Raw genomic sequence first — 27,776 nt, 5'->3', positions numbered from 1 at the left:
TACCACCCAGGGTGTGGTTCGCTTTCTGAAGTTCCTGCTGAAGTGACCTGAAGCCAAAAAAAATCAGTTGTTCCTTCCCCTCTTACTGAGATGTCTGCTGCAGTGATTCATTGCAGGTGAAAAATATGTTTGCAGGCAGTTGCCATGGAACAGCTGACACGCGGAAAGTTGGTATCTGTCAGTCAGTAACTTCTTACACATTCCTAGCCTTGTCCTCCTCATCCTTGGGTAGGCGCTTGAGAGTCACTGGGGCTGCTAAGGTGCCTGTGCTGCCACCTCTTCTTTTACACCTCAGTGCCCTCTGGTGGGGTGAGGCCCTTCAGCAGGGTTGTGAGCGTTTTGCACTGTGCCTGCGGCAGAAGTAGGTTTGCGATGCTCATCCTACCGCGACCTCTCTGTGTAATGGAAGTGCTTTGATTATTCTGTAATTGTTATCTCTATAAGACATCTCTTGCTCAGAATTTTCTGGCCCCTTGGCAGCAGCTGTTCTTTTTGTCCTTTTATTTTACAGACTTGCTGTCCAATATCGTTGTGTCTGCTCCTCTTGTGCTTCAGACTTCATCCTCCAAAGTCACAGAGACCTTTGACAATTTGTCCTTTCTGCCCATTGATACAGTGCAAGGGCTCCTCCGGGCAGTACAGGTAAAGCTTTGCATTTCTCCATGAATATCCTTGCTAGTTTAGTTCCAGTGACAGCTCTAGGCCACAATTATATGCATGATCTAATAACCCTCCTTGTAAAATAAACCTTCATACTCTGCTGTAGGTTGTTCAGTGTAGCGTGGGACTGTTCTTCAAGCATGGATTTGCATGTGCCCTCTAGCAGAAAGCATATGGTGTGGTCTGGAATAGTACCAAAACTGTTCCGTGCTGACCTTTCATCTGGAAGATGCCCAGATGCTGCACACTGTAGAAAACTAAGTATACAGGGTTTAGCTGAACAGCTGTAGCTGTCATGATGATTTTTCTCCTTCCAAGCTACAAGTCAGTATTTCTCTTTGCCTGGGCTGAGATATTGAGCCTGGTGTTAAACTCTTGCCTGCTTTGTCCAGTCTGGAGATAACAGTTCTTTCCCCAAACCTTTGCACTGTGTCCTCACTAACCTGCTAAGGTGTCTCGCTGCTACAGCTCTCTTGGTTTAATTTTGTATTGTTTTAACATGTTTTGGTTCTCCTACTGTACTGATGACAGTATTAGAAATGCAGGGCCAGATGGGCCTGAGGAAGATGAGCTCATATGCCCCAAGGGCTTGGCATGCCTTAGTGCTTTTCTCTCCAAACTGTTACCTTCCTTTCCAGCCTCTGCTCAAAGTCAGCATGTCAGTGAGGGACTCCCTGATACTTGTTCTCCAAAAAGCTATCTTTTCCAGGTAAGCTGGGAAGGGGATTCTTTGAAAAGATTTCTACAAATCATTTATGTTTTTGGAGCAGAAATATTTTTTGTTTATTTTGGCTGTCATCTTACTATATTCTTCCCGTAACAAGGTGGTGATGTCTCCTACCCCTTTAGCATAGGACTGGAATACAGTCACGGCTCTACTGAACTGAGACACAAATTCCAGCCCCCAGCTGAATGAGCTTTGGAAATTCAGAAAGCTGTTGGGAACTCCAAATAAGCAGGCAAAATTAAAACCAATTCCAACATGTGTCTACACAGCTGAGTACCTCCAGATGCTAGGAAGGAACCACTGATCAGAATGCTGAGCTGCCACCTTCCCTCTGATCCCTTACAAGGTGGTAGAGAAGCAGGCTTGTTGTCTTGGTAATGCTTTGAGCAAACCATCCTTCTGTCTTCATAATGTTGTGATCGTAGGCTGGATTTTGTTGGGCAGTGGCTGCCTGGCTATGAATACGGAATTCATAATTTAGGATTATTATTCAAGGCAAGGCATGTGGTCCTGGGAAAGACCCAGGGTTTCAGCGAGCAAAGCAAAACACCAGGTTTTTGCGAGGAACTTTCCAACTCTGAACTCCGTGAGACTGTCCCATTCCAGTTTTCAGGGGACATTTAATGCTTGGCTTGGGCTGGGGTTCTCCCTCAGTGCGAGCATTGCAAGGATAGAAAGGAAATCAAATGTTGTAAGAGTATTGAGCAAGGGAGTTCCCAGCAAACTGTCAAACTTAACTACTTGGGACTGCGCTGCCCTCTTGGGGAATACAGTTCCACTGGGCCCAGTCACTGTATTTGTGGACCCTTTTTCATTGCTGAGTTGATCTTGTATTTATTTCTGAGCTTCTTGCTTCCATTTTTCCTTAAGCTTCTCTTTTCTCCCTCTGACTTGCAGGCAGCTCGATGCTCGTAAAGCTGCGGTTGCTGGCTTTTTGCTTCTGTTAAGAAATTTTAAGGTTCTGGGCAGCTTGTCCTCTTCCCAGTGCAGCCAGGCCATTGGTGCCTCTCAGGTAAGTGCTGTTCTGCAGTCCCTGGTGTGCACGTATGAGGCAGTCTTGTGTCTCATATGCACTGTTTGCAACAACTCAGGAGTGGAGTGCTTCCCCAAAATGGAAATAAAACTTCAGTAAGGATTAGTCCTGGAAGGAAAAGTTTGGAAAATACAGTGTGTGAGAAGCTGGCCTAGGGATGTTGCTTCTCAGAGTCATTTTCTCTTACAGCACCAATATTGTGGGGAGCGTTCACACTGCTCCGTGATGATGATAAAGAGCCTGGCAGCACACTAAGGACTATTTCGGTGATGGTTTAGGGGACAGGACCCTTATCATCTCGCTTCTGTGTTGTGATATTTGAGAATCGTAATGTGACTAATATTCCCTCTCAGGTCCAGGCAGATGTTCATGCCTGCTATAATTCTGCAGCTAATGAGGCCTTCTGCCTTGAAATCCTGGGCAGCCTGAGGCGATGTTTGAGCCAGCAAGCGGATGTTCGTCTCATGTTATATGAGGTAAACACAGTTTCTTCAATCTCCTTTTAAACAGCCACTAGCTCTTCTGCAGTCTGGTTCTACTGTAGCTCCAGGTAAATAATGATCACATTATTGTGGAAAACAACCTATCATGTCAGTTATGTTCTTCATGGGACACATGTACCAAGGACTATATGTTGAGGTTTTTTCAATCCTTCTGCTTCTTTTTATTTTGGACCACTATAAGCCCAAAGACACGTCGATGTATCTTCCTCATCTCGTATGTTGCTTAAGAACAAAAATGTGTCAAGGTCTCTCTTCCTGCAGTGGCCTAGGAAATGGGAAGTGTGTTTGGTGCCCTGTGAATGTTATGACAGGCATTGGACAGATGCAGAGTTGCTGGGAGTTAATGATGGGCTACAGAGAAAACCTTGACCGGATAGTATGGGGAAACTTCCTTAGAGACTGCATCAGGAATCTGGCTTTTCTCCTCTTCCTTTTGCAAGTTTCTATAAAGGCTTGTCTGTCCCTTAGATTTCGTGTGACAAATGGCCTATATAAAGAGCCATTTCTGGGTGCGTATCTTAGCTCCTGAGGTAACTGTGGGGTGCCACCTCGAGAAAAAACACCAGCTGAGGTCAGAGAGATTTTGTTTCCTTATTGACTTGGTTGGACTTGACCTTTGGTGAACTGCAAGTTTTGGGTGTGCTCGTCACTGTTGCTATAAGACTTGTGCTTGCTTTATCCGTCCACTGAGTTTTCTCAGTTTGAAGGATTTTTTTGCCTCCTACAGTTTCCCCACTGGCTTGTTTTGCCTTTGAAGCAGGATTTCACAGTTTGAAGTTGGATCTAGTGTTAGTGTTAAATAGCAGTGAAAGTCACTCTGGGCCTGATGCCACCGCTGCTAGGGAGATACAGCTTGTGAGAGGGCCCCTGTGAGGAAATTCATACGCTTTCTGATTCATACCTTCTTTCTGTGGTGCCTTTGCTTTGCCAGGTATGGGGGTTTACACTGAGCACATTGTTACTTCCTCATGGTTCCTTGCAGTGCCAAAGGGTCATTGCTGTCTTACGAGACCAACTTATTATGCATGTGGTTCGTTTTCTTTGTTGTGTAAGCCAACTTGTCCGTCCTTCCTTCCTGTCTTCAGGGTTTTTATGACGTCCTTCGGAGGAACTCCCAGCTGGCCAGCTCTATAATGGAAACGCTCTTGTCCCAGGTAAATGCTATGTGGCATGGCTGCAGAGACTAAGAATTCTGCACTGCGACCAGTATAGCAAGCAATTCAGTTTAAATGTTGGGGAAATAGTTCTCCCTTACACTGGAAATATGTTTAAGCACTGTGGCACCTCTCCAAGGTGTTCAGATCCCTGCTATGTTGAGAGAGCAGACTAGGTAAACATCTGGAGACAGGTTCATATCCTATCACAGGGTGGAAGAGAAAGAATCTCTTGGAGCCCTTTCCAACCCTTCAGTTCTGAGATGTTGCGAGAAGTGTGAGCCCAGAAAAGTGCTTTGTGCACTCCCGGTTCCTTAGCAGTGCACAGCAGTTACCCTCCCATGCTTCCCCAAGGATGTGTGCTGACACAGTAATTATTATTGCTGTCCTCCCATCAGGAGAATACCCAAGTCCATGTAGGATCTGGGAGGATTAACTCATCCCCCAACACTGTTGCTCATGGCAACAAGACAATCACGTTTCTTCAATCCATTGGACAGGCAGTGCTTTCTTTGAGACAAGTAATTTTCTTCCCTTTAATCATCCGTAGAGTTCATGCTGACTAATTCCAGCTTTCCCATGACAGTATAGGGTCTGAGAAAGGAACACGAACAGAGCCAAGACAGCTTTTGGGTAGCAGAGGGCACTTAATGGGAACTTGGTGTAAATGTATAAATTTTTATAGCATCATTATATATATATATATATCTCAATATATATCACTTTCCTTTGGTTCTGATCCTATATCAGTACTTGGAGCATATCTCCTTCCTGTGATGTGGCAAACAGCCAGGAATTGGTGCAAGCATGGTCTCTCATGCATTTGTTTTAGTGCCAAGTGTAGCCTCCATAACTGCCTGCATCCTTAGGCCAGGAGGCTGGGTGCCATAACAGGACCTAGCGCTCAGTACAGGTGGCAGGTAGCAGAAGCCATTTTTCTCACCATTTAAAGGATGTGTAACACTGCAGGTGAAGTGCAAGTGGTGCTGCATGTTGAGGCAAGACAGCAGCAAGTAGTCAGATAAACTTGTTTTAGGGCAGGGACGTGTCCTGGCTGTGAGGTACATCAGCAACTCAAGAGGGGATTTTAATCACTAATAGAGCAGGTGATGTGGCTAATGTACATGTACAGCGCCATTATTATAGTGCCAATTTTCGCTCTGTAGAATGGAGCACAAAGATTATCGTATTCCGTTTTCAAACAACCTAAGAGGCTCAGTTACCAAGTAACTGGTTATTTTTATGTCTTGTTTTTTTGTGACAGCTAAAGCAATATTACTTGCCCCAGCCAGACCTCCTGCCTCCACTGAAACTTGAGGGATGTATTATGGCTCAAGGAGATCAAATCTTTCTGCAAGAACCACTGGTGAGAGCTATACTGGCTGGCCACAGCTGCAAGCTTGTCTGTTACATAGCATTTTGGTTGTGCTGCTATGAACTGAATACCTTGTGTTTCTTCAGCCTTTTCTAGCCTGGAGCAATTCTTTTAATGACAGTAGAGCTGGGCATCTCACCCCTGCCTCAGGCTGTCTATTAGAGCTCTACTAGCATAGTGGTTTAGGGGGACCTGTGTGAAAATTGCTCTAGGAATAGTATAGTTCTGTTATCCTCTGTTGAGCTCACCCTGTGTGGTTTTTTTTCTCTCCTTCAACTTAATTCCACATAAAATAGTCTTGCAGTGTGTGTGTGTAGCACGGGGAAGAATCTGCCCTTTGGTTTTGCTCCTTTGAAATTGTTGGAGATGAGACCTCAACGATTAATTGCATTTCTGAGGGAACAAATTCAAATTAATCACTTTGTTTTCCCTTAAGGAAGCTTCCATGCTGTCCTGCAGTAGGAAACATGTCCCTCTTCCCAGAAAGAGAGCAGACACTTCAGCTAGAGTGAGAACCCTTTTGGAAATTCTCTTTCCGTCTCCTTCAGCAGCTGAGGTAGCTGGGTTGAGGGAGCAGTGGGAGTTATCTTTTTCCCATATAGACGAGCTGAGGCAAACAGCGTTGTCTGAAGCTAGAAGTGGGTCGCTGTGTATAGGATTACAGATCCCCTCATTCTGGGAGTGAGGCATATTCTTGAGACTCGCGCGAACCTCCAAAGGCAGCTATGGCTCTTTGCATCCAACTGTAGTAGTATGGCCTGTGTCCACTTCTGCCAGCAACCTGCAACTAGAAGGCTGAGTGTGACGGTGTGGCTGCTTTTTTCAGGCCCATCTGCTCTGCTGTATCCAACACTGTCTTGCCTGGTATAAGAGCACTGTGCGTCTATGCCAAGGAGCTGAAGATGACGAGGAGGAGAAGGAGGATGTGGGATTTGAGCAAAACTTTGAAGATATGCTGGAATCTGTCACACGACGAATGATCAAGAGCGAGTTGGAAGACTTTGAACTGGTAAATCAGATTTTCAGTTTGACTCAGTGGAAGAAGACACTGAGTTCTTGTCAGGTTTTGAAAAGATTTTTCACTTGTTTCCTTTACCACCTAGGATAAATCGGCAGATTTTTCTCTGTCTTCTGGTGTCGGTGTGAAGAATAACATCTATGCCATTCAGGTGATGGGAATTTGTGAGGTCCTGATTGAGTACAATTTCAGCGTAGGGAATTTCAGGTAAAACACCAAAACTTACCCTCCAGCCTTAGCTGTGCTATACTGTGCCTAGCTCTTCGGAGTGCAGCCTCATTGCAAGCACAGGATAATAGTGCCAACACAGAATCAGAATGATATTTTCTGAGTGTGAGTGCCTTGTGGCAGAGGCATTCACAGAACCATGAGGAGTGTCTTCCTTTTCAATGTTTTGTATTGTGGGAGATGGGATGTGGCATTCTGTAGAAGATCAGGTCAAAGAGGAGTGTTACTGTTAGGAAGGTGGGGAGATGTCATAGGTCACGGTTTTACCATTTAGAAAGTGCCATTGTGTAATTTGGCAACTGAAGCTTCAAATGGGAAACTGTAAGACTGGATTTTCTCCATTAATGCTTTCTACTACTTTCTTGCAGTAAGAACAAGTTTGAGGATGTCCTAGGCCTGTTTACATGTTACAACAAACTCTCTGAAATCCTGAAGGAGAAAGCTGGAAAGAACAAATCTACCTTGGGCAACAAAACTGCACGGAGCTTCCTGTCCATGGGTTTTGTATCTACTCTGCTCACAGCTCTGTTCAGGTGAGAAGCTGTCACATCTGGAGTAGCTTTAAGGCCTATTCACAAGCTGCTTTTGTGGTGTCTGAATGCTGGCTGTCTTGGGCACTGCGTACACAGTACACAGGCATTTTCATTTCTGTACAAAGCATGTGTGATAACAGCACTTGTTGTCTAGAAAGCATCATAGTCCAAGCAGGAAACAGAGCTGTGCAACTCCTGGTACTGACAAAGCAGCTTTTCTGGACCTTGCTTATGACTTGTAAGACCTCAGAGAGTCTCTGCTCTTCTAGTCCTGGGCTGTAACCCAGACAACAAACTCCAGTGTTTGAGCTCCAGTCCTCTATGGAACAGAGCCAGACATCAATCCAAGCCATGTTTGTTAGTGTATTTGGAAAGGCTGGTGGAACTTTATCCTCTGAGTGGTCACTACAAGCTACCAAAACAAAGGGTCTTTTCCACCCTGAATTCAGTCAGGTAATTATTTTAGTTGTAAATGTGTATTTAGATTTTGAATCTTATAGGCCATCGCTGCATTTTATCAGTGCATCCTTAATTCTGTGACAGTGCTCTTGATTCTTCAGGGACAATGCCCAAAGCCATGAGGAGAGCCTGGCAGTTCTGCGCTCCAGCACAGAGTTCCTGCGCTATGCTGTCAGTGTAGCTCTGCAGAAGGTGCAGCAGCTGGAGGAGACAGGACAAACTGATGGACCAGATGGACAAAATCCTGAGAAGATGTTTCAGAACCTCTGCAAAATCACACGGTGGGTCACTGTGGCACATGAAGACATCAGCCCTAAAAAGCAGCAATGCATTTTGGGGATTTTGGATTCTCAGCTAGGGTTTTGAAAGAAGAATGCTGTCTATAACTGTTCCAAACAGTTATTATTACTGGGTTGAGATCATTGCCTTTCTTTGCTCCTGAGAAATCAAGTGGAGGCACTACAGTTTCTGTGCCGGAGTGAGTGATACAGCTCTAATAATGGTACTTGGCCTGGAAGAATCAAACACCATCAAACTCTCATTTTCAGCCTCTTTCTGACTTTTGGTTCATCGCTTATTGTCACAGAGGAGGTAGGATAGTTACAGGCTGGATTCTTGAGGCCTCTGGGATGCAATGAAGTTAAAATTCACTTCTAGCTACAGTATAAAACAGATAAGAGGGAAACAAGCTTTAGAAAATGTTTGTTTAGGACTTTTGCAAGATGCTTGAAGACATTCATGCATCTAATTCTTTGGAAATCCAAGAATGTTAACCACGTAAATGTCTTTTGGGATCTAGGTCATATCTGCATGGGGTCTTTTCAGATCCCAGTCAGTAGAGAGCACAAAATGCAAATTACCCCTGCCATGAATAATGCCTGTTTTGTGTCTCGCCCCAAATAATAGTGGCTATTTTTGTTGCAGTCATTAGGACTACATGTGAGCTACATGTTTTGCGTGATTGGACACTGAAGTAGAATAAGATCATCTGTGCAGGCGACAGAACTAATGAGAAGAAAGGAGAGGGAACAAAAAAGGGAAGGAGTGGGCTTAGGGGAGCAGGAGAAAGATGTTTGCCTACAAATAGAAGTGTCTCTTTTGGGCCAAACAATTTTGCTTTCTTCAAAGCTTTTCACTTTGCTTTGCCTGCCTTTACCTTTCTGATTTTATTTATGTAAAGCTCTATAGTGATAATCTGACATTTCACAGATTCAAACTGCCAAAATAAAAGCTGTTTTTGTCACTGACAGATTTGACACCAGTGGTCAGTGTTTGGGTAGTCTGAGACAAAAGGAAAGCCGGGTGGAAGAAAAGAGTGTATAAAGACAGACTTGAAATGGGATTGGAAGGTCCCTTGGCACCTGGAAAGAATTAAATTATTTAGCTGTGCAGGAAGAATGCAGTAGCTGTTTTGCTGACACTGAAACAAAATCTTCTTAAAAATAAATCTTTTCTCCCTCCACTTTCCTATAGGAAAAACCCTTCCAATTTAGTTACATTAAAAATACAATCCTAAGAGTAGAATCTGTGATTAGCCCTGTTCTAGTTCTTGCACTGTGCAGCCAGCTTAACTGGAGCATGTGATGTTAACTTATCTCCCATCCCATAGGGTTCTGCTTTGGAAGTACACTACAATTCCTACTGTTTTTGAAGAACCAGGGAAGAAGAAGGGCAAAAGCATTTCACTTCTATGCTTGGAAGGTTTGCTGCGGATCTTCAACACAGTGCAGCAGCTGTACACTGCCAGGATCCCCCAGTTTCTACAAGCGCTGGGTAGGCACACAGTACAATTCTGCTCTGGTTTCTAGCCTTCATGTTCCTGTCCACATGGGTGCAGTTATGGACCCAGTGCCCTCTATCCATAACTAGGGAGAGGTGGTGGTCTGGTCCTTGTTTCTCAGTAACAAGGTGGGCTTAACAGCATTGATTTGCACACCCGAGGCAAGTTTCAGAGTTATCTTTACCTGCTTTTATAGACCCCTCGGTCTGTCAGCAGAGGGTATAGCATTTGTCTATTTGAAGTTTGCCTTTAACGGATTTTTGTGCTCACCATGGTTTTGCACTCTGTATTCCTCCTCTAGCTGTGAGCAGTTGCAATCTTTCCCACTTTTGGAAATAAATCCTGTACTCTGCTCTTGGCATTTAGCTTTTTTCTGCACCTCTCTGTCTCTGCCAGATATTACTGATGGTGACGCAGAAGAAACGGATATTAATGTCACAGAGAAAGCTGCCTTCCAGATCCGACAGTTTCAGGTAGGTACCACTGTGTGCTGCAAGTGTTCCAAAGCGCTGATAATTCTGGCAGAAAATGCTGCTAGCTCTCTGTTGCTTGACCACAGCATGAGTATGTGGTAGCAGCTGTGACACTGATTCACTGACAGTTCAGAAAAGTTTCTGATCCCTAAGGAAAGCTCCTTCAGGGTGCTGTGCAGAACTGGATCAAAGTGTGCATGTATTTACAGAGCTATACGGTCCTCCAGTGCGGCATAAATGTACCCGAGTATTATGAAAGGCACATACCTGGGCTTCTGTGTAAGCACTCATCACAAAACCCAGCATTTGCTTTTTAGAAAAGTCCCCTTTTTGTATTCTTTGTCATTCTCCTTGTTGCCAATTCCTTTATCTGCTGCAGCTTGTAGTTATTTGCTTCTTAAAATGGCCCTGCAACAAGCATGCATGCTCAGGGACTCTGTCTTTCCTTCTCGTGATCAGAGGTCCCTGGTGAACCAGTTCAGCAGTCCTGAAGATGACTTCAACTCCAAGGAAGCACAGTCACTCATCACAGTTCTCTCCACTTTGTCCAAACTCCTGGATCCGGCTTCTCAGCAGGTACTTCACGACCTTTATGGAGTGGCAGGAATGGGTGTCATGGCCATAGGTGTGGGAAGATTACCAGATTCGGTTGACATCTGAGGGCTCTGACATGTGTGCATGTTCTGCCTTCTGCAGACCACACCATGTCATTTGTTACATTGTCAAGCATTCTCCTGTCACACACCCGCAAGGATAGTTAAGAACAAGTTGTCTTTGCACCCTACTTCTGCACATTCTGGCCTGCCTTAGGGCACCTGGAGTCTGAATGACTTGTTCACCTGAGCTATGGTATGGCTTCCACATGGGAGTAGAAGCAAAAAAAGCCAGCAGACTCGTGACCAGCCCAAACTAGCTGAGTGCCTAATTCCTTCCATGCAAGGAGGCATTTTCTCAACTGCCCCGATTTTACAAGCTAGGGACTGCACTAAGAGTGTGCCAGAAGTCTGGAGTCATCATTTACCTTAAATTAAATGGAGCTGTTATTCTGTCCAAGGGAATGTATAGGTGTTCCCCTGTCCTGGATCTCAGCTTTTCACTTCTTAGTAGGTTAAGTGTCCCTTGTGGAACTTCGCAGAGCATGGCTGGGTGCCTTTCTGCCAGAAGGGGACTCTGCCCATCTTCCTTTGCTGTGATTCATTGTCTTGAATTTTATTTATTAGTAGTTTTGTGCTTCAAATTCTGTTTCAAAACCATGATCTCTTTTCTCCCCTTATACAGTTCCTTCAATTCCTGACTTGGACAGCCAAAGTTTGCAAAGAAAATGCTCTCGGTAAGTAAGCTTTGGGGAGCATGTTTAGATGTGGTGTGTCAGGTCTGATATTAGAATCTGAGATGATCTGCTCTTGTCTGTCCTGGTTTTACCTTTTCGTTACAGATACCAGGTCCTGTTCGGTGGCAGAACGCCATGACATTGTGGTTATTAGCACAAGTATTAGGGAAGAAACTTCATCTCTCTAAATATTAGTGTTGCTGAAGAAAGAGAAGCCACTCACTTACTTGACTTTTCTCCCTTGTTATTTAGCACATCTGTTGCTCAGATCTGGATTTACACTCTGGAAAGAGCGCACTGTGGCAAGAGTTTGTATTGCGCTTCCTCAGTGCCTCTGGTCATCATTTTTCTATGAGCTGAGGGCTCCCGTGAGCCGTACTTCCTCTTGCAGTATTATATGGGATGCCCGATGTTGTAAACTCAGCTTCTGTGGCTGTGGTATTTTGATAGGATTTTCACCTACTGTGTATCATTTCTGGGAATGCAGCCTGTTAAATCCGTATTGAATCTGAGTCTTTCCCTCACTGGATGTCTGATGTTCCTAAATAGCTAGGGGAGCTGTGCTCCTAGTAATGTGTTGTTTTCTTTTCCCTTCCCCACAGAGGATATCGCTTGCTGTAAGGGTTTGCTGTCTCTGCTCTTCAGTCTCCATATTCTATACAAGAGTCCTGTCAGTCTGCTGCGTGAACTCGCGCAAGACATCCATGCTTGCCTGGGAGACATAGATCAGGTATGATGCAGAAGCAGCCTAATTCTTCATCATTGAGTGCTGTCAGGGCAGAATTGAGCACATCTCCAGCACAAACTATGTGACAGCAGCTGAAGTTTTACTCATCAGAATTTGTTTTCTCTCCTCTGACCAGGACATAGAAGTGGAGAGTCAGTCCCATTTTGCCATAGTGAATGCCAAGACTGCAGCCCCTACTGTCTGTGTGAGTCAAAATATTGTGTATGGAAAAACCTGTAGTGTCCAGGGCTACTCTGCCACGAGTGGCTTGTAGGTTCCTGTTCTGCCAAACTCCAAAGACCTCTTTTGTTATTGATATTTCTGTCTTAGCTGCTGGTTCTGAGTCAGGCGGATAAGGTCCTTGAAGAGGTGGATTGGCTTATCAAGAAACTCACCAGTCTGGGATCAGACACATCAGGTAATAAAAGTGGTCCACTTCTTACTGTTACACCTTTTTCAAAAACAGATGAAGACAGAGAGCAAAAAGATCTTTTGGGATTTTGAGGTAGCATCATCTGAGGGCAGGTTAAACCCTCCCTTGAGCTGGTTCCACACGAACAATGTAAGACAGAGCGTGTTGTCACAAAATCCCTCCAGCGATTATTTTCCCTGTGCCACGCTGGTGCTTTGTGCACCAGACAAAGGTGGTCTTTTGTGCCTCCCACCTGCATAATTGGATTCATTAGACATACATTCACCAGGTATTCATCTCTTCTAGAAGACTCTTCTCAAGCATCAAACCAAACTCAGGCTCTGGAGAAAGGTGTAATTCTGCAGCTGGGAACTCTGCTGACAGTTTATCATGAGCTGGTACAGACAGCACTCCCTGCAGGGAGCTGTGTGGACACGCTGCTGAGAAGCCTCAGCAAGACATACGCAATTCTCACCTCCCTCATCAAACATGTGAGTGCTGCTGTGCTGACAGGGGACTGGCTAGGATCTAAAAACTTTTCCCCCATCTGCTACAGCAAGCTCACAGTGACCCCTGGCAGCAGCTGTGCTCAGGACTGGCTGTTGATCTCTTGCAGGAGTTGAGTCATTCCTTTAGCTTTCGTGCCCTCAATTTTGTGACCTTTCTGAGCAGTGATAGTTGTGCCAGTGGAGGTAAAGGAAAGCTGCTCTCCAGCTGAATTTGGCTGTGCGTGTCTTGGACTGGCTCTTTCCAGTGTACCTTGTCGGTTCCCCTGTATGCAGCAGTGTGCCATGATGGACAGCACTAGCAGGGTTCTCGCAGTGCTCCGCAATCCTGCCCTAGCCACTCATTCCTATCTAAGGCTTGAAGCATCAGACCTGGCCACTGGGAGCTCATTTGAGACAAGGTGGTGAATACCCCAGAGGGCTCTCAGCTCTAGGAATGCAGACATGGCATCTGGGATGTAGCAGGCCACTGGGGAGGATAATTCTCGCAAATTCTGCCCTTGCCACTGTGCCATTGGATAAGCTGCTTTGAGCCCTGCCTGGAAGTACATGTTGCAGGATGGGAACAGTGTACCTAGAAGAGACTCTGTCATGTTTTCCTTGCAGTATATCCAAGCTTGTCGCAGTACCTCCAATACGATTCCCGGAAGGCTGGAAAAGCTGGTGAGTGTGAGCAAATTGCTGGAGGGAATGGCTCATTGCCTTAAGTTAGGAGTAACGCCAACCTCTCTGCTTCTTCGCAGGTGAAGCTCTCGGGTTCCCATTTGACCCCACAGTGTTACTCATTCATTACTTATGTACAGGTAAGGCCTACATTAACTGGCAAAATCACAGTCAATCTGAAGCTGAGTGCTGTATCAACTGCAGGATATGGGCACCTTTGGGGATTATTAATCTTCTTGACATGACTTGAGTTTCCTACAGTTCAAGCTTTACCATGTCAAATAATAGCATAAGACATTTCAGCACCATTGGGACCGAGCATGCTGCTTTCTGCTTGAGCAGGGAAGGAAGAGTGTTTGAGGAGCTGTTTTTTAGTTGGGGTTTTTTTCCCCTCTGTTCATGTGGCGGTTTTTTGGATGACATTAGTACTGCTGTTAACCACAATGGCAAATAAAGGTCAACAACACTGCAGTCACCACAGTGTAAAATAATGTGGGTGCCAAAGACTGCAGTGCCAGAGATGGGGATTTAGCTGCTTGGAGAGGAATTGGATGCTGGAGTGAGGACCACAAGAACTGTACAAGAGGGGTAGCATATTGGGGAGGGTGTAGGGGTGTGCAGAGCTAGCATTCCTGGCGACTTCTCACACATTTCTGAATGTATAAATTACGACGTTCATTTTATTTTCCTTCTTTTTTTGAGATTACTTCCAGTTCCATCCTTCTTGTATCACTACCTTTCTGTCATCTAGCTGGTAATGCTGTTAGCTGGCCAGAGCAAAGACTTCTCTGGCTTTTCTTCCCTGCTTATCCTCTAATACCACATCTTTTGGCATCCTCCTCCAGAACATCCACAGTGAGAGCTTAAGCTTTGCAGAAGAGAAGAAAAGGAAGAAAGAGGATGAAGCTGCTGCAATCTCCACAGTCATGGTAAGATTGACTCGCTCTCTATTAGAATATGGGCTGTATTTGAACTTGGGATCATACCTCAAGGCTTGTGTTACCTGGTGGCTTCTTACAAATCACCAATGGCAAATTGTCATTTGGGCCCTTAAGTAAAAATCAAATTTAATCTGCCTTAACTTCAGAGAGAATTATAAAAAACCTCAAACAAACAAATAAAAAACAACCAGAAAAAGCCAAGAAAAATGCCACCTTCGCTAAATGCAGCCTAAAAGCTCACAGACCTGAAACAAAGATCAAGTCTGGATAGTCTGTCTTGCCTGGTATTTTATCATTTGGGGTAAGCTATGAAATTACAGAAATGGGCTAACTTACTGGAACCAATAGTGCACTCTGTTTCAGTGTTTCTTAATTTTCTTAGTACATTTAAAGATGAAGTAGTGGATTCTGCTAAAGCAAGGCAGTTGAGAATAACTGGATGATTTGGTTGGGAACAATTGAGCCAGCTGGTAGGTTCCGGGTCTTTTACGTCCTTCGTGCTCCCAGCCAGCGTTTCCTCTGTCTCATCAGTTGTCCCAGACATTCCTGTGATCTTAAGGGTTTAAAAGCCACAAGCATGATCTTCCCAGTAATTCCCTGAGTGTGTAGAAATGGGCTGAAATGCTGCATGTACTTTTTTTTTTACCACTGTCGCCATGGGAAACAAACATTAGTGGTGGTGAATAAACAGGACAAAAATATGGTGAAACATCAACGTGCTCGTTGCATGGAAGGTATATGCTTGTGACGCCTTTGCAGAGCTGGAGCAGAGAACTCTTGCCCTGATGGCTGTCAGGCGTATCAGGGCTGCGGACTGCAGGCAAAGTACAAAACAATAGATGGGAGAGCCTTGCTGCAGAACCATCGTGAGAGCCAACTTTAGAACCAGTAACAACACTGGCAGGGCTTGCTGGGACAGGACTGGTATGGAGCAAGGCTACTGAAGACACTTTTCTAAACTGGGAGTGTTGTGGTCTTCATGTCATGCTACAGTGTCATTGTTCACTTCCAAACCTGCTCTGTCACACTTCCTTCTGCGTTCCAGGCTAAGGTGCTTCGGGACACCAAGCCAATCCCAAACCTGATTTTTGCAATAGAGCAGTATGAGAAGTTCCTTATCCATCTCTCCAAGAAATCAAAGGTAACATAAAGCAGAGCTCTTCTGTGACCTAAACTCAGTGGAACAGTGGGATCAATGGCATGGTGGGGGGCTATTGCTGGTCCACCTTTCAAAGTTTCTGTTAATGCTCAGATTAAGAAGGTGTAAGGACTTTGCACCTCTGTCAGCCTTTGCCCAAGCTCGTGGCCCAACACTACTGAATTACCGCCATGCTGATGCCAGCAGGTGCCAATGGCAGTACTGCCGGTGACCTAACATCATGTGGTTTCTGGCTGAGCAAAAACTTGCCCACTTAATGCCAGCTGCCTAGAGACATGTACCATGATGAGGTACATCATGAGAGTGAGAGACACTGGCAATCACTTGGCTTTTAGGAAAACAAAAATGGGCCACTGGATTGTGTGGAGGCAGGTGCTTTGTCACCTACCTTTTGCTTCAGTCCTGCATTATCACTGTGATGGGTTCTGTTCCAGTGCTGTGCAAAGGACTAGGCAGTGTAGAAAACTAAGATGCTAATAGCATTATGTCCTCTCCCGCTGGTTGCTGCAGGTGAACTTGATGCAATACATGAAGCTAAGCACCTCCCGGGACTTCCGCATCAACGCATCCATGCTAGACAGCGCGTTACGAGAGCATAACACAAGGGATGCTGAAAACGAGCCAGACAACGACCAGGTTAGAACTCATTTAGCTGCTTTTACTGATAGGTTTCCTCCTCTTCTGAGGCCAGCTGTGTTTGTGAGCTGCGCAGGCATATGTGAAGTTAGGACAGTTTGTCTTCCCTGGATTAGCTCTAACACCTAACCTGATACAAAGGAGTAAACAGTTAGTCTGGCTAACACCCCCCTGCCTTGAGTAACCTCTATTTCCATGCACCAGTTGTCTGTATCTCTGGTCTTAGGGAAGTGAGACTGCTCTTAAGACCTTGTTGTTTGCCTTAGCAAGCAGAGTGGTCTATCAGCGTTACCTCTGAGGACCTACTGGCTTGCCGGGACCAGACCTTTGCAGCGTGGTGGTGTTTTGCACCATGGAAAGTGGTTTTGCATCCAGGCTGACTTTTGTAAATCAACACCTGGCAGAGCAAACTCTGCAGCGTATAATTCTCCTCAGACCCACCTCCTCTACCAGATAGTGCTGGCGAAAGTAGCGCAACCTGTGCTGGATAAAAAAAATAAACAATTTACTTTGATTGTCCAGGTTTTTATTGGTGCTTCTGTCCATATTTTCCTGAGTGTTTCAACAACCCAAACCCCAGCACAAACGGTCCCTCTCCTGTGCCATTGATAATCTGTGGTCTTAAGTTCCAGTATTAATTGGGGTGGGGTGGGGGTTCTACAGGGAAAGTCTCAGTGGGTGAGATGAGTTGCATAGTCAGGTCATTTTGTTAAGGAGGAAAAGAGTCAAATCCTGTTCTGTACATCTGGTTTCTTGCTTTACGTAAACATTGCTTAGACTAATCACACAAAACCAATCACACCGTGTACTGCTGCTGTCTCCCACCCCCTCCAGAGCAGCACAGCGGAGCAGACAGATGAGAACCAGGAACCCAAAAAGAAGAGACAGCGAAAAAAGTAAAGCTGGGGTTGCTGCTGCCGCCTCCTCCCACAGCGCCTGTGGCAGACTCGCCTTGGTCTTGGGACAACTGCGTGTACAGAGCTGATGGCTGGTTGTTTCTCTTGCCAAGTACTCGTATGGCTTCCTCCTTTGTGCCCACGGGTGTGCAAGCAGCGCTTCTGGCCCCGTCTTGGATTTTACAGCTGGCTGCTGCCCTCGGAAGCACCTCTGCTCTTCGAAGGTGCTGCTATCAAAATCTTCCCCACCAACATCCCTTCTTACAGCAAAAAGGAAACGGAGTGACCGGGATCAGCCCTTGCCAAAATATCACCTTCTGAAAGGACAGCCAGGCCCTGGCACGCAATCTGGACAATTGTCATTCTGGCACTCTAGCGTCATTATTTCTTCTCCAGTGAACCTTTGGTTATTTCAATTAGCTGGTATATATCCAGAGCTTCTCCTGGAAGACAATGGGACAATCAGTTCCCTGCATTCTGCAGTACAAAGACTGCGTAACATAAGAGAGTGACGGTCATGATTTGCTTTAGTTCAGAGCGCATAGCACAAAAAGCCCTAAATTTATTCAAAGTTCTGCTTTGTGCGGTGGTGTGAACACAACAGCCAGCACCAGTAGGAAGCTGGAAACAGGAGCTGTTCTGCCTTGGAGTCGAAGCTGCCTGCTGGGGGCAGCTCCTGAGAAGCAGAGAGGCAACAGCTTCCTGGGGCGAGGCTGGTTTTGCTGTTGTGTTTTTGCTGACCTTGATGCAATGCACTTGTTTAATTTGCCTTGTTCTTGGTGAAAACAGAAGTGCCTTTTTTGCCCGCAGAACAAAAGTCCTGTTTCTAAAAGCACCCTTTGTCTGTAACCTTCTAATAAAAGTTCCCTAAGGGTGGGCAATATATACAAAGTTGTTGAGGTGCCTCATTTCGGAAAGGCAGCAATGCGACCTGGTGCACAGGAGGGCTCAAAGCAAAGGTGCGGGGGGGGTAACCGAGCCAGGCCCAGCTCGTCACTCAGGTATGTGGAAGCTGCAGCACAAACTCAGAGGATCAAGAAGGGGAAGAGGGTAGAGAGGGGCTGGCACCAGGGGAGCGGCTGCGATGGGCCAGAAGCAAGGGGCTCTCGAGGTACCTCTGCCCTCGGGGAACGACTGCTCAGGCCACATGTTCCACCTAAGCTGGGGAGCCCTGTGCAGCGGGGATTGCAGCGGGGTTAGCTCGCGCCGGCGTCGCTCACCTTGGGGGATGCCGTACTTCTTCTCCATCCCGGTTGGGTTTGATGGCGTCACGCAGTTCATGGTCACCTCTTTCCTTAAGCACTGGTCAACATCCACTGCGCTGAAGAAAGCCACCGACTGCGGCAGATCCTGGAGGCCGAGTTTGTAGGCGAACATGCACCTGGAAGAACGAAAGACCAGGTGGGAAGGTGCTACATCACCCTTAGCCTTGTCACACCTGGGTGTGATCAGCCGCAGCCTCACAAAGCACTGGCCAGCCAGCGGTGACAGGTCACCTCGCACCCACGTCACTCAGCAGCTGGGAGACAAGGTGCTTTTTAAGTACCACGTGGCACAAGGGTCAGGTATTGCCAAAGTGGATGTGGGAGGAACAGCGTAGGGGTACACTGAGCCTCCTCGGAAGAAAGGAAGAACCCAGCCCCTCGCAGCTGGCTAATCCAGGCAGAGCAGGTGCTGGATTTTCCCAGCAGGAAGCCCTGTGCTTGCAGGAGCCGGCACAAAGCCACAAACCAGCACAGAGAGGCTGTTTGCTGTATCCCTGCCTCAGCGCAGCAGAAAACCTCCACTTCAGCCGGCTCCCAGATAACCGAATGCCCCACAGTAGGGGAAGGGGACCTGGCAAAGCTGGCTGTGCCAGAGCCGGAGCGAAGGGACCCCCGTGAGGTCAGGAGCTTTCTAGGCTGAGCTTCACTTTGCTGGGGCAGGGAAGCAGCAAGAACAGCCCCTGCTGCGGGAGGGGCAGCTGCGCTGGTGCTCGCAGCAGCAGGAGCCATGCCCCTTTGCTGTCCCCTGAGGGCGGGGGGGAGACAAGGGATGGGGACAGTTGCAGGCTCCCGGCTGCTCCATCGAGCCCAAGGGCTGCTGCCACGCCACGGCTGCAGACCCGAAGGGAGCAGGACGCAACGCGCTGGCATCTCAGCAGAGCTGAACAATTGGGACCAGCGCTGCAGGAGCCAAAAGCTGATGAGATCCCCCTCTTGCCAGCACGTTATCCCTGGAAACCAAAGCCCAGCTCCATTTATAGCCACCCGGGTCACACCTGAAGGAACTGCAACCTCCAGCACTGCCAACTGCCCTTGAGCAGAAAACGGCTCTGCACCAGCCCGCTGCGGGCAAAGCTAACGCCTCTGCTGTCACCCCAGTCCCTTGAGCCTGCCCTGTCCCACCCCAGAGGCAGTGGTGTTTGTCCCCAGGAGTCACATCTCACCGTGTGAGGAGGTTGGTGATCTGCAGGGCCAGGGCTGCCCGGTAACGATCTTGCTGCTGGACCAGGTAGCGCACCTCATCGTGGATGCTGATGCAGAAGCGCCCATTGATGTCAAACTCCTCGAAGAGCCACTTCATGGCAACGAGCATGAGGTGCAGATAGTCAACGGCCGAGCTCTGCACCACCCAGTTCACTCTGCTGGTCAGAAACTGGGGAAAGGAAACACGGACGGACGCTGAGAGAGCACTGGGGTCCAGGGCCTGGTCCCAGGACAGGAGAGCTCCTGGAAGAAGTGTTACGCTCAGGGCAGTTGGGTTTTCTTGACGGCATGCAGATCAAGAAAAGGGGCAACGGGCTTCTTGCATGGCTCCAAGAGCCTACTGGGTCTCCAGCCTATAAGGGCTGAACATGGGGTTGCCGTTTTGGAGAAGACAAGCGCAGCAGCACAGAGCCATGTCCTTACCTCCCCCTTGGCCACGGCGGGCTCCAGGGCCCTGCTGATGTGGCAGCCCAGCACCGGTGTCTGGGGGGAGGGGGATAAGGCGATGCTCTCCAGCTTGTTGAACATCTCAGACTCAGTGCCTCCAGACCACACACGGTGCTCCACCACGTTCCACTTCTTCTTCCTCCGGGAGCTGGTGGGGCAGAGGGGAGGTTTGCTAGAAGTGGGGGAGGAGGCTGCTGGCCCCGTTTGAGAATCTCAAACACCCTCTCCTGGTTTTGGGGCAGCTGGATGAGCCCCTGTAGCCTTCTACTGGTAACTGCTCACTGGGAGAGACCAAGAGCCCCCGGATCAAACCTACTCAGCCCTGGGGGAGCTGGAAGGGACTGAACTACCCAGCCCCATCTCCCTTCTCTGCCCACTGCATGTGGGGCTGCAGCTCCCTCCACCTCGCATCCTGATGCCACCAGAGACATGCGGGGTTGGAGCATCTCACCATTTCATGGCTTCTCTCTGGAGCTGCTGGACATCCTGGGCTGACACTGATCCATCCTCCGCCCTGTCCACAGTCAGGCCCAGCTCCCTCACCAGCCACTCTCCCTCCTCAGAGAGATGAAACCTGGAGGGGAGAGTGACCCATGCCAAGGTCCCGTGGGACACTGCCACCATCCCTGTGCCCGCTCACCCTCCACCTCCCCAGGCACCGCCTACCTCCGGACACCCTTGGTGACCGCATACATCCGCTGAGCCTTCTCACGAGCCTGCTCCTGTGTCAGCCGATGGTTGAACTGCATCAGCAGCCGCTCAGCGAAGGGCTGCCCAGCCCCGTAGATGCGCCCGTAGTTGAAGATTTTGGCGTGCTCCCGGCTGATGCCCACCGTGGTGGCCGTCTTGCTGTGCAGGTCTGTCGCGTTGCTCTTCTTCCCCTGCAGAGTCATCCAGCCGAAGGCCGTACAGCCTGCGGGAGAGCATCAGGGGTCAGACACCAAACGGGACCAGGCTCAGGGGATCATCCCACTACCCACTAAAGCCATTCCCCCGCAGCGCAGCCCCAGCTCACCGTGCATGCCAGCAAAGTGCGCCTCGCCAAGGACAGCAGCTATCCAGAGCTCCTGGGAATCCACATCCGCGCCCACCAGGGAGTAGCCGGGTGGAACCTGGACCATGGCTTTCAGCTCACTGCCCACCCGGTCGGCCTGTGGGACACAACGCCCAGCTCAGCCCGCGCCTCACCTCTTCAGCGGCAGAGGAGCAGCCTTCCTCCCGCAGCTGTGGCTGGCCAGCATGGCGCTCCCTATGCCCCTAAATTTTGCTCCGAAAGTCAAAACCAGGTTTAACGTATACATGGGGCATCACCCACTTGGTTACTCCCCCTGGGCTCCTCCAGCGTGGAAGATGGGGAGCTTAGGGAAGGTCAGAAACCAGTGCTTCAGCGTTTTCTCCTTTCACCAAATTTTGAAGCTCAGGAGCCTCTGCTGACTCCTTCCCTTCTCCCAAGCACGTCAGCAAGAGAAGGGTCCCAGCACCAGCCCTGCCCCCTCAAACCCAGCACCCAGCCTCAACTCCTACTTCCAACCCAGCCTGCTCCCACAAGTCCAAAGCACACAGAGGGTGCCCCCAAACACCCCCACAGGGACCCAAGGGTGGCCATACCCGGGCGTTGCTGGCCGTCAGCCATGTGGGCTCCACCGCCCGCCGGGTGATGGTGCCTGCGGTCACCACCTGCGGCAGGATGGCTCCGTAATCATCCTCCTCATTGTAGTCAGGGTGCCTGGGACAGAGGTGAGCGTGAGAGCATCATCCTGCGAGAGCCCTCCCGGTGTGGCACAGAGGAGACCACAGTCCCAGCTGGGGCCATTCCCCGCCATACCTGGTCACCACACGAGGCAGCTCCCCCTTCTTCAGCCACACCACCATCTGGGAACTGGGGGGAACATGCAGCAGGTGAGATGCTGAGCCCCCGACATCTGCACAACCTCCCCCAGCTGCAACGCAGCCTCTACCTGCAGGATGTCACGATTCAGCTGAAAGCAGCTGCTCACCTGATCCGCTTGTGAGCATTCCTCCAAAATGAGATCATTTTGTTAATCTCAAGGGCTCTGGTCCCGTGGGTGCGGCCCACGGCAGCCCGCAGGGTGCCATCCTCCATCTGAGGCAGGAAATCCTTGGCAAAAGGGCTTCCCACATTGTTATCGTTCCCGTCCTTTAGCAGCAAAAGAGGTGCCAGAGCTCAGTGTGCCACCACTAAATCTCAGTAAAGCTCTGTGCCTCCTGCCCCAGCTAGTGATGTATCTCCACCACCCGGTCCCATGGAACAAGATCCCAGGGGTCCCAGGAGTGCTGCAGCACTCAGGTGACAGGCAAGGTAACACAGCTGTGCAGCAGGACCAGGGGAACTGGGATGCAGGGTGACTGGGAAGCCCTCAGGAAGAGCCCCAGGAGCACCCAACTCGCCTTGTGGGGCAGCTTGAAGAACCAGCACCCAGGGATGTTGACATCATTGTAGGGACCATTGCCGTGGTGGTATGAGGGCTGGCTCCTCACTTCTGGCAGCTTAGGCAGCTCCTCCATCCCTTCTTGTGACCAGCCATGCGAGGTGATGCCAGGAACACCCTGGGCATGGTGGGAGAGGGAAGTTACGGGAAGAGTGACCAACCCACCACTCCATCCCGCAGGAAACCCCTTTCACCTGTGCCAGGCTCGGCTCTGCTCTGCCTATTTTGTCCTCCACGTCCCCCTCCAGCTGGCCCAGCTCCTCCACCTGCAGCAGAGAGGGACAGCGGAGGAAGCCAGGTCAAACACTAATTCTCCAGCGCTTTAACACTTATTACAGGAAATTTCTTACTTCCAGCCCCTGGAGCCACACGTGGGGCTGGTTTTCACATGCACACGGGAAGAAGTGCAGCCCGTATCTCTCTCTCCCACCGAGAGACCCTCCATCCCTTTCTTCACCTTCTGCCACATTGTGCTGCTGTCCATCACCAGCAGCTCGTCCTCCACAGCAGCCTCCGGCGCCGGGGGCTGCTCCTTGCCTTTCTCCAGGCAGTGCTGCCTGTACAGGTACTCGATCACCCTGGCAGGGGAGAGGAGAGGGCTCTGTGTGTCACCACCTGGACAAGGTCCCAGGGAGCTCCCAAACCCCACCGCGGGGCAGCCCCCAGTGGGGCACCCCACTATATTCCTCTCACCTGTGTGGGCAGGGGGAGCCCTCTGTCTCCGAGGAGGCTGCCAGCAAATTGTCCTGCCGCCCTGGCACCAGGTAGCCCCAGCCATGCTTCTCTGAGTAATGAAGGGGGAAGCCATCCCAGGCCAGGCGCATCAGCTTTGGGGTCACCCTCATCTGCAGGCTGATGAGGCTGGGTCCTGGCACCCACCCCGCCTCCTCCAGGCGCGGGCACAGCTTGCGGTACCAGCTGGGGAGCAGCAGGGATGGGTCAGAGAGGGCAGGGCAAGCCCCGGGGACACCCAGGGTCCCCAACTCACCCCGGATGGCCTGGCAGGTGCTGGAGTCTCTTGGGCTGCAGCGCGACCGTCTCCTTCAGATGCTCCAAGCAGACCTGGCTTGCTGGGGCTTTCAGCTCCTCATCCTCGCTGGGGGGACCAGGATCTGGTGAGGCAAGGAAGATGGGCTGTCAAAGAGCCCTCCGTGCCACCCCACTGTATGCCCCAGCAGAGGGACACAGGTCAGAGATGCTTCACCCTGCCAGCACATCCCTTCACCTGGGTGCCCACGGGAAGGCATCCCTCAAGCATCCCTCATCCCTGGGGACCAGCTGCACTCACCTTCCTGCCACTCCTGCGTGGACCCATCTGTGCCTGTCGCTGCCAGGGGGGCTTTGCTGTTCCCATCCTGATCCTTCTTCTTCGTCTTCTTCGGATTCTTCTTCTGCTTAAACTCCTGCGTGTCCCACTCAAGATCCCAGAGCCAAGGGTCATCCTTGTACCTACCAATACACTGTTGTCACACCACAGCTTTGTGATGTGCTCCCATCCCCAGCACCCACCCACAGACCCCCAAGGACCACCCAGTGTCTGGTCTCTGTCCTGCAAGCAGCTGGACCGGCACTTCCAGCCCATGGGTACCTGTCCTCATGTAGCAGCTGGCAGGCATCATTGGCCAGGTTCATCAGGGACTTCTTCATTTCCTTCTGCAGCTCCTCATAGATTCCCTGAGCATCATCCAGGTACCTCTTCCAGTTCCCATTAACTGGCAGGTAGGACACCCCCATCTCCAGCATCCCTGCAAACGTCACAGGGTGGGGACACCTAGAGCCCAAAGCAGCAAGGAATTAGAGGTCTACTGGAGGGGATTTGCCCTAGAAGCACCAGACTACGACATCAATGTATCTTCACCTATGGTTTCCCAGACTCATTCAACCCTCGATGCTCTTCCCCTAAACCCGTGAGGATCCCTGTACCTTCTGCCTGCCCTGCACAAAAACTGCTGCCCTAAAACCCTGTGCAATAACCCCTGAGTTGTATCACTGATCTGCCTCCAAGTCTGCTCGCCTCCTCCAGCCACACTGTGCTGTCTATTCCTTCTCAGCTACAGGGGCAGGGTGGTGGTGGTGGTGTCTGAAGTCTCTCCTGAAAAGGTGTTCAGGGCCCCCCAACTTCCCACCACCAGCCTAAGGACAAGAGGAGCCGCATCCCATCCCCAGAGGGACCAGGATCTTCCCTGCTGCTGGCCAAGCTTGCTGCCCCCTTGGCCAACACCAGCCAGCTTGGCGTCTCTCACCTCTCCATGAAGAGTGGCAGCTGCTCCTGAAACACCTCGTGGGTGGCCTGGACATCGTGGGCACAGTACGACATCAGGTCCTGGGAGCAGAGGGAGGTGAGAGCAGGCAAAGCAGCCACCCCTCTGCCAGCGCAGGGCAAGGCACCGGGGCTGCGGGAGGATGGGGGACACCACAGCCCCACACACACCCAAAGCCCTCGCAAGAAAAGGCAGCAAAATGGAAACCACACCAGCAGCTACTCCCACCCCACTCCCACCGCCCGTCAGGATGCTGGGATGGCCATACACACCTGGAAGTGACTCCTGACGTCGGCCATGGTCCCCTTCACAAAGAGCTGCCGCGCCTCCTTCTCCAGCGGCTCCCCCCCGACATACAGCGCGTGCACGTCTGCCAGGTTGTTGATGCTGCTGACGTGCACCCAGTCCCAGGAAGTAATCTGCAAACAACACAGGGTCAGACAGCGTGGGACAAGGACAGGCCACGGCCGAGATCAGGAGAGGTAAACGATGCTGCTGCCCCGTTTTAAACCAGCGCCACCTCATCTGCAAGGTACTGGGAGAGCTTCACCCAGCAGAGCTGCTCCAACAGCTCCTACTCTGCCAGTAGAGCAGCAGGTGGTCCCAGTACAGGAGCAAACAGTTCCATTAAAGAATCAAGCAGTCCTGTTACAGAATCAAATGGTCCCCTGCCACCCACGCCACTGGCAGCGGCTCAGCTCCCTTACTCACAGCTGGCCCCTCCATCTTGCTGCATGTTTTCTTCATGTGTTGCTTGACCTCCTGCAGCCCCTTCCTCTTGCCATGCTTGGCAGCCATCCAGAGGCTGCGCTGGAAGCCCGTCAGCCCCGAGATGGCCATGTGCATGCTCATGGTGTCCAGGAAACGTAACCGGGAGCCCTGGGACAGGTCAAGAGAGAGAAAAGAGATGGTCTGGGACATGCTGGAAGAGAAATGTGCTGCCAAATCTCCTGTAGCTGCCAGCAAGCACTGCCCTGTGTTACAGAGCTGCAAGTCCTCTGCTCAGACTGCTTTTGTCAAGGCAAAGCTTTGCCTCCCGGCAGCCCTCCTTTGAGAGCCAAGAGCACCCCCAGCACAGGCTGTCAGCTGCTTAAAGGCTACTGCCACATCCCCAGCTGCAACCCTGCAAGCTCCAGCAACCTTACGGGCTGCAAGAATATCTCCCTCTAAAGGGATCCAACCTCAACCTGTTCCGCAAGACAAGGCGAGCACAGCCCTGGTGTTTCTGTGGACAACAGCATCTGCCGAAATGAGCCCGAAGAACCAATGCAAATTATCATCTGAGTAACAAACTGCAGCTGCCGGCATGAAGCAATGGCACTGTGGATTACCTGGATGAGGTACTGCTCCTTGATGAATGCCCGATCGAAGGCCACGTTGTGTCCCACCACCACTCTCTCCAGCCAGTCCTGCTTGCCAGCACAGCCAGCACCTGCCGGGCTCTCCAGAGGAATGAGGTCGGCCAGGGTGAGGTGGCTGGACCAGGAATACCGCTGCTCCAGCAGCCGCTTGCTGCACCATGAGTACCTGCAGAGGGACATGCGGGACCCCACAGCTGTAAAAATCAAAGTACGGGTTCCCAGCACCAAAAGCCCCTGCTGTGCCATGGGGTGTCGAGCAGGAGCCCCTCTGAGGGAGGCGATCGACCCCGGGGAGCACTGTGCTGGCTAACCAGGACACACGTCCCACAGCCATGCTTTAGAGCTCCGCTCTTTTCCCCCCAAGCCAGCAGCGGTTTGCTGGAAAAGGCTCCACTCAGAAGCATCCCCATCCTTCCCAAAGCTGTCCCCCTGCCTGCCACAACCCCCCGCCTGCGTCACTGCTGGCATTGCATCTCACCAGGCATGCGGTGAGACCGCCACGGCCAGCGTCGGGCAGTGGCCATCAGCCACGCACACCTCCACATCCAGCACCATCGCTCGCTCCTTGGGGAAGTCAACAGCTTCTGCCCGGCCGTCGGGGCTGTAGCGGGTCCAGCCCAGCTGCCAGGCCCACTGGGCGGGCATGGGGGGCAGCGTGCACTGCAGCAGCTCATGAGCCGCCTCCAGGTAGGGCAAGCTCTGCTTCTGCGCCAGAAGGCGAAAGTGCTCATCGATGTTATCCCCGTACATGTGGGGCAGCTGCAGGTCCACGTCGGGCAGCATGGAGGTCTCCTTGCCCCACAGGTCATGGCGCTGCAGGTGCTCCACGCTCCTCTGGATCTCCGCCTCCGAGTGGTGGACCTGGGCCCCCCGGAAGATCTGCTCGTGGAGGGTCCTGGACAGCATCTGGATGTTGAGGGGGTTCACGCGCCGCTGGCCCTTGGCGGGCTCCTGGCTCGGGCTCTCCGGCTGCGGGCGGCTGGCGGAGGAGCTGGAGGTGCATCGCTGGGGCTTGGTGGCCACTGGCCTCCTCCAGAGCAAGCGCCTCATCGCTGCCCGCCCCGGGATGCGCTGCCAGCACGGAGCTGCACGGAGAGAGTAACAGCGTGGGGCGGGCTGGGCACAGCCGGGGCCCGCGGCACCGCACGGCGGGGGAGGCCGGGCTGCCGAGCCGTGCAAGCCCCCCGCAGCCGTGCAACACCCCCCCTTCGCGGCCGTGCAACACCCCCCCTTCGCGGCCGTGCAACACCCGCCCCCCTCGCGGCCGTGCAACACGCCCCCCCCGGCCATGCAACAACCCCCCCCCGCGGCCGTGCAACACCCTCCGCAGTCGTGCAACACCCCTGCAGCCACGTACACACACCCTCGCAGCTGTGCAAGGCAGGCAGCTGTGCAAGGCAGGCAGCCGTGCACCCCCGTGCACCCCCGTGCACCCCCACCCCACCTCGCCCCGGGCACCCACCTGCTGCCGGCGCGCGCAGCCCGGGCCTGGGCCGGGGGGCGGCTCCGAACAGGGGCGCCCGGGGGAGCTTCCGGCCGCGCTGACGTCCCATCCCGCCCCGCCACCCCCCCCCCG

At 50.9% G+C, this 27,776-nt stretch overlaps 2 protein-coding genes across 4 annotated transcripts in view; one reads left to right on the top strand and one right to left on the bottom strand.

Annotated features, from left to right (window-relative positions):
• The window catches only part of FANCI (FA complementation group I), a 25,475-nt gene extending 7,371 nt beyond the window's left edge, over nt 1–18,104 (top strand). Inside the window, exons 14-37 of one of the 2 annotated variants that reach the window (XM_055812087.1) lie at nt 512–642; nt 1,299–1,369; nt 2,285–2,399; nt 2,774–2,896; nt 4,009–4,077; nt 5,342–5,443; nt 6,279–6,461; nt 6,556–6,677; nt 7,067–7,231; nt 7,792–7,971; nt 9,300–9,463; nt 9,867–9,943; nt 10,403–10,519; nt 11,222–11,273; nt 11,876–12,003; nt 12,137–12,205; nt 12,331–12,418; nt 12,722–12,903; nt 13,525–13,581; nt 13,662–13,721; nt 14,427–14,510; nt 15,568–15,663; nt 16,192–16,317; nt 17,152–18,104. In XM_055812087.1, the coding sequence (XP_055668062.1) occupies nt 512–642; nt 1,299–1,369; nt 2,285–2,399; nt 2,774–2,896; nt 4,009–4,077; nt 5,342–5,443; nt 6,279–6,461; nt 6,556–6,677; nt 7,067–7,231; nt 7,792–7,971; nt 9,300–9,463; nt 9,867–9,943; nt 10,403–10,519; nt 11,222–11,273; nt 11,876–12,003; nt 12,137–12,205; nt 12,331–12,418; nt 12,722–12,903; nt 13,525–13,581; nt 13,662–13,721; nt 14,427–14,510; nt 15,568–15,663; nt 16,192–16,317; nt 17,152–17,217 (2,627 nt within the window). In that variant the 3' untranslated portion in view covers nt 17,218–18,104. Of the gene's footprint in view, nt 1–511; nt 643–1,298; nt 1,370–2,284; nt 2,400–2,773; nt 2,897–4,008; nt 4,078–5,341; nt 5,444–6,278; nt 6,462–6,555; nt 6,678–7,066; nt 7,232–7,791; nt 7,972–9,299; nt 9,464–9,866; nt 9,944–10,402; nt 10,520–11,221; nt 11,274–11,875; nt 12,004–12,136; nt 12,206–12,330; nt 12,419–12,718; nt 12,904–13,524; nt 13,582–13,661; nt 13,722–14,426; nt 14,511–15,567; nt 15,664–16,191; nt 16,318–17,151 lie in introns of both variants that reach the window. The other variant, XM_055812081.1, reaches the window with a different exon arrangement.
• On the bottom strand, nt 16,829–27,776 carry POLG (DNA polymerase gamma, catalytic subunit). 2 transcript variants are annotated; one of them, XM_055812101.1, is made up of 23 exons: nt 27,663–27,776; nt 26,679–27,285; nt 26,171–26,366; nt 25,551–25,718; nt 25,112–25,258; nt 24,822–24,901; nt 24,167–24,349; nt 23,867–24,027; nt 23,567–23,690; nt 23,272–23,496; nt 23,036–23,156; nt 22,773–22,844; nt 22,538–22,696; nt 22,126–22,286; nt 21,954–22,007; nt 21,737–21,854; nt 21,144–21,279; nt 20,795–21,041; nt 20,580–20,702; nt 20,105–20,276; nt 19,642–19,850; nt 18,434–18,594; nt 16,829–17,656 (listed from the first exon to the last, which is right to left on the bottom strand). In XM_055812101.1, the coding sequence occupies exons 1-23, from the start codon at nt 27,751–27,753 to the stop codon at nt 17,595–17,597; spliced, it is 3,777 nt and encodes a 1,258-aa protein (XP_055668076.1). In that variant the 5' UTR covers nt 27,754–27,776; the 3' UTR covers nt 16,829–17,594. The 2 variants fall into 2 exon arrangements, with proteins under 2 accessions (XP_055668076.1, XP_055668083.1); XM_055812108.1 differs by lacking the exons at nt 16,829–17,656; nt 18,434–18,594 and having other exon boundaries at nt 19,708–19,924.

Source organism: Falco peregrinus, chromosome 1 (genome assembly GCF_023634155.1).
Source record: "Falco peregrinus isolate bFalPer1 chromosome 1, bFalPer1.pri, whole genome shotgun sequence".
NCBI classification, from domain to species: Eukaryota; Metazoa; Chordata; class Aves; order Falconiformes; family Falconidae; genus Falco; species Falco peregrinus.
Note: the sequence above shows the minus strand (reverse complement) of the source record. Positions and strands in the feature narration are given on the sequence as shown.

What these genes read in the sequence shown, in the direction of transcription:
- POLG (XM_055812101.1), bottom strand. Translation starts at nt 27,753, where the DNA reads ATGGGACGTCAGCGCGGCCGGAAGCTCCCCCGGGCGCCCCTGTTCGGA. An exon ending in AATGCTCACAAGCGGATCAG is followed by an intron (nt 22,008 to 22,125) that starts GTGAGCAGCTGC and finishes TGTTCCCCCCAG; the next exon opens with TTCCCAGATGGTGGTGTGGC. An exon ending in CAGAGAGAAGCCATGAAATG is followed by an intron (nt 20,277 to 20,579) that starts GTGAGATGCTCC and finishes CTGCCCCACCAG; the next exon opens with CTCCCGGAGGAAGAAGAAGT.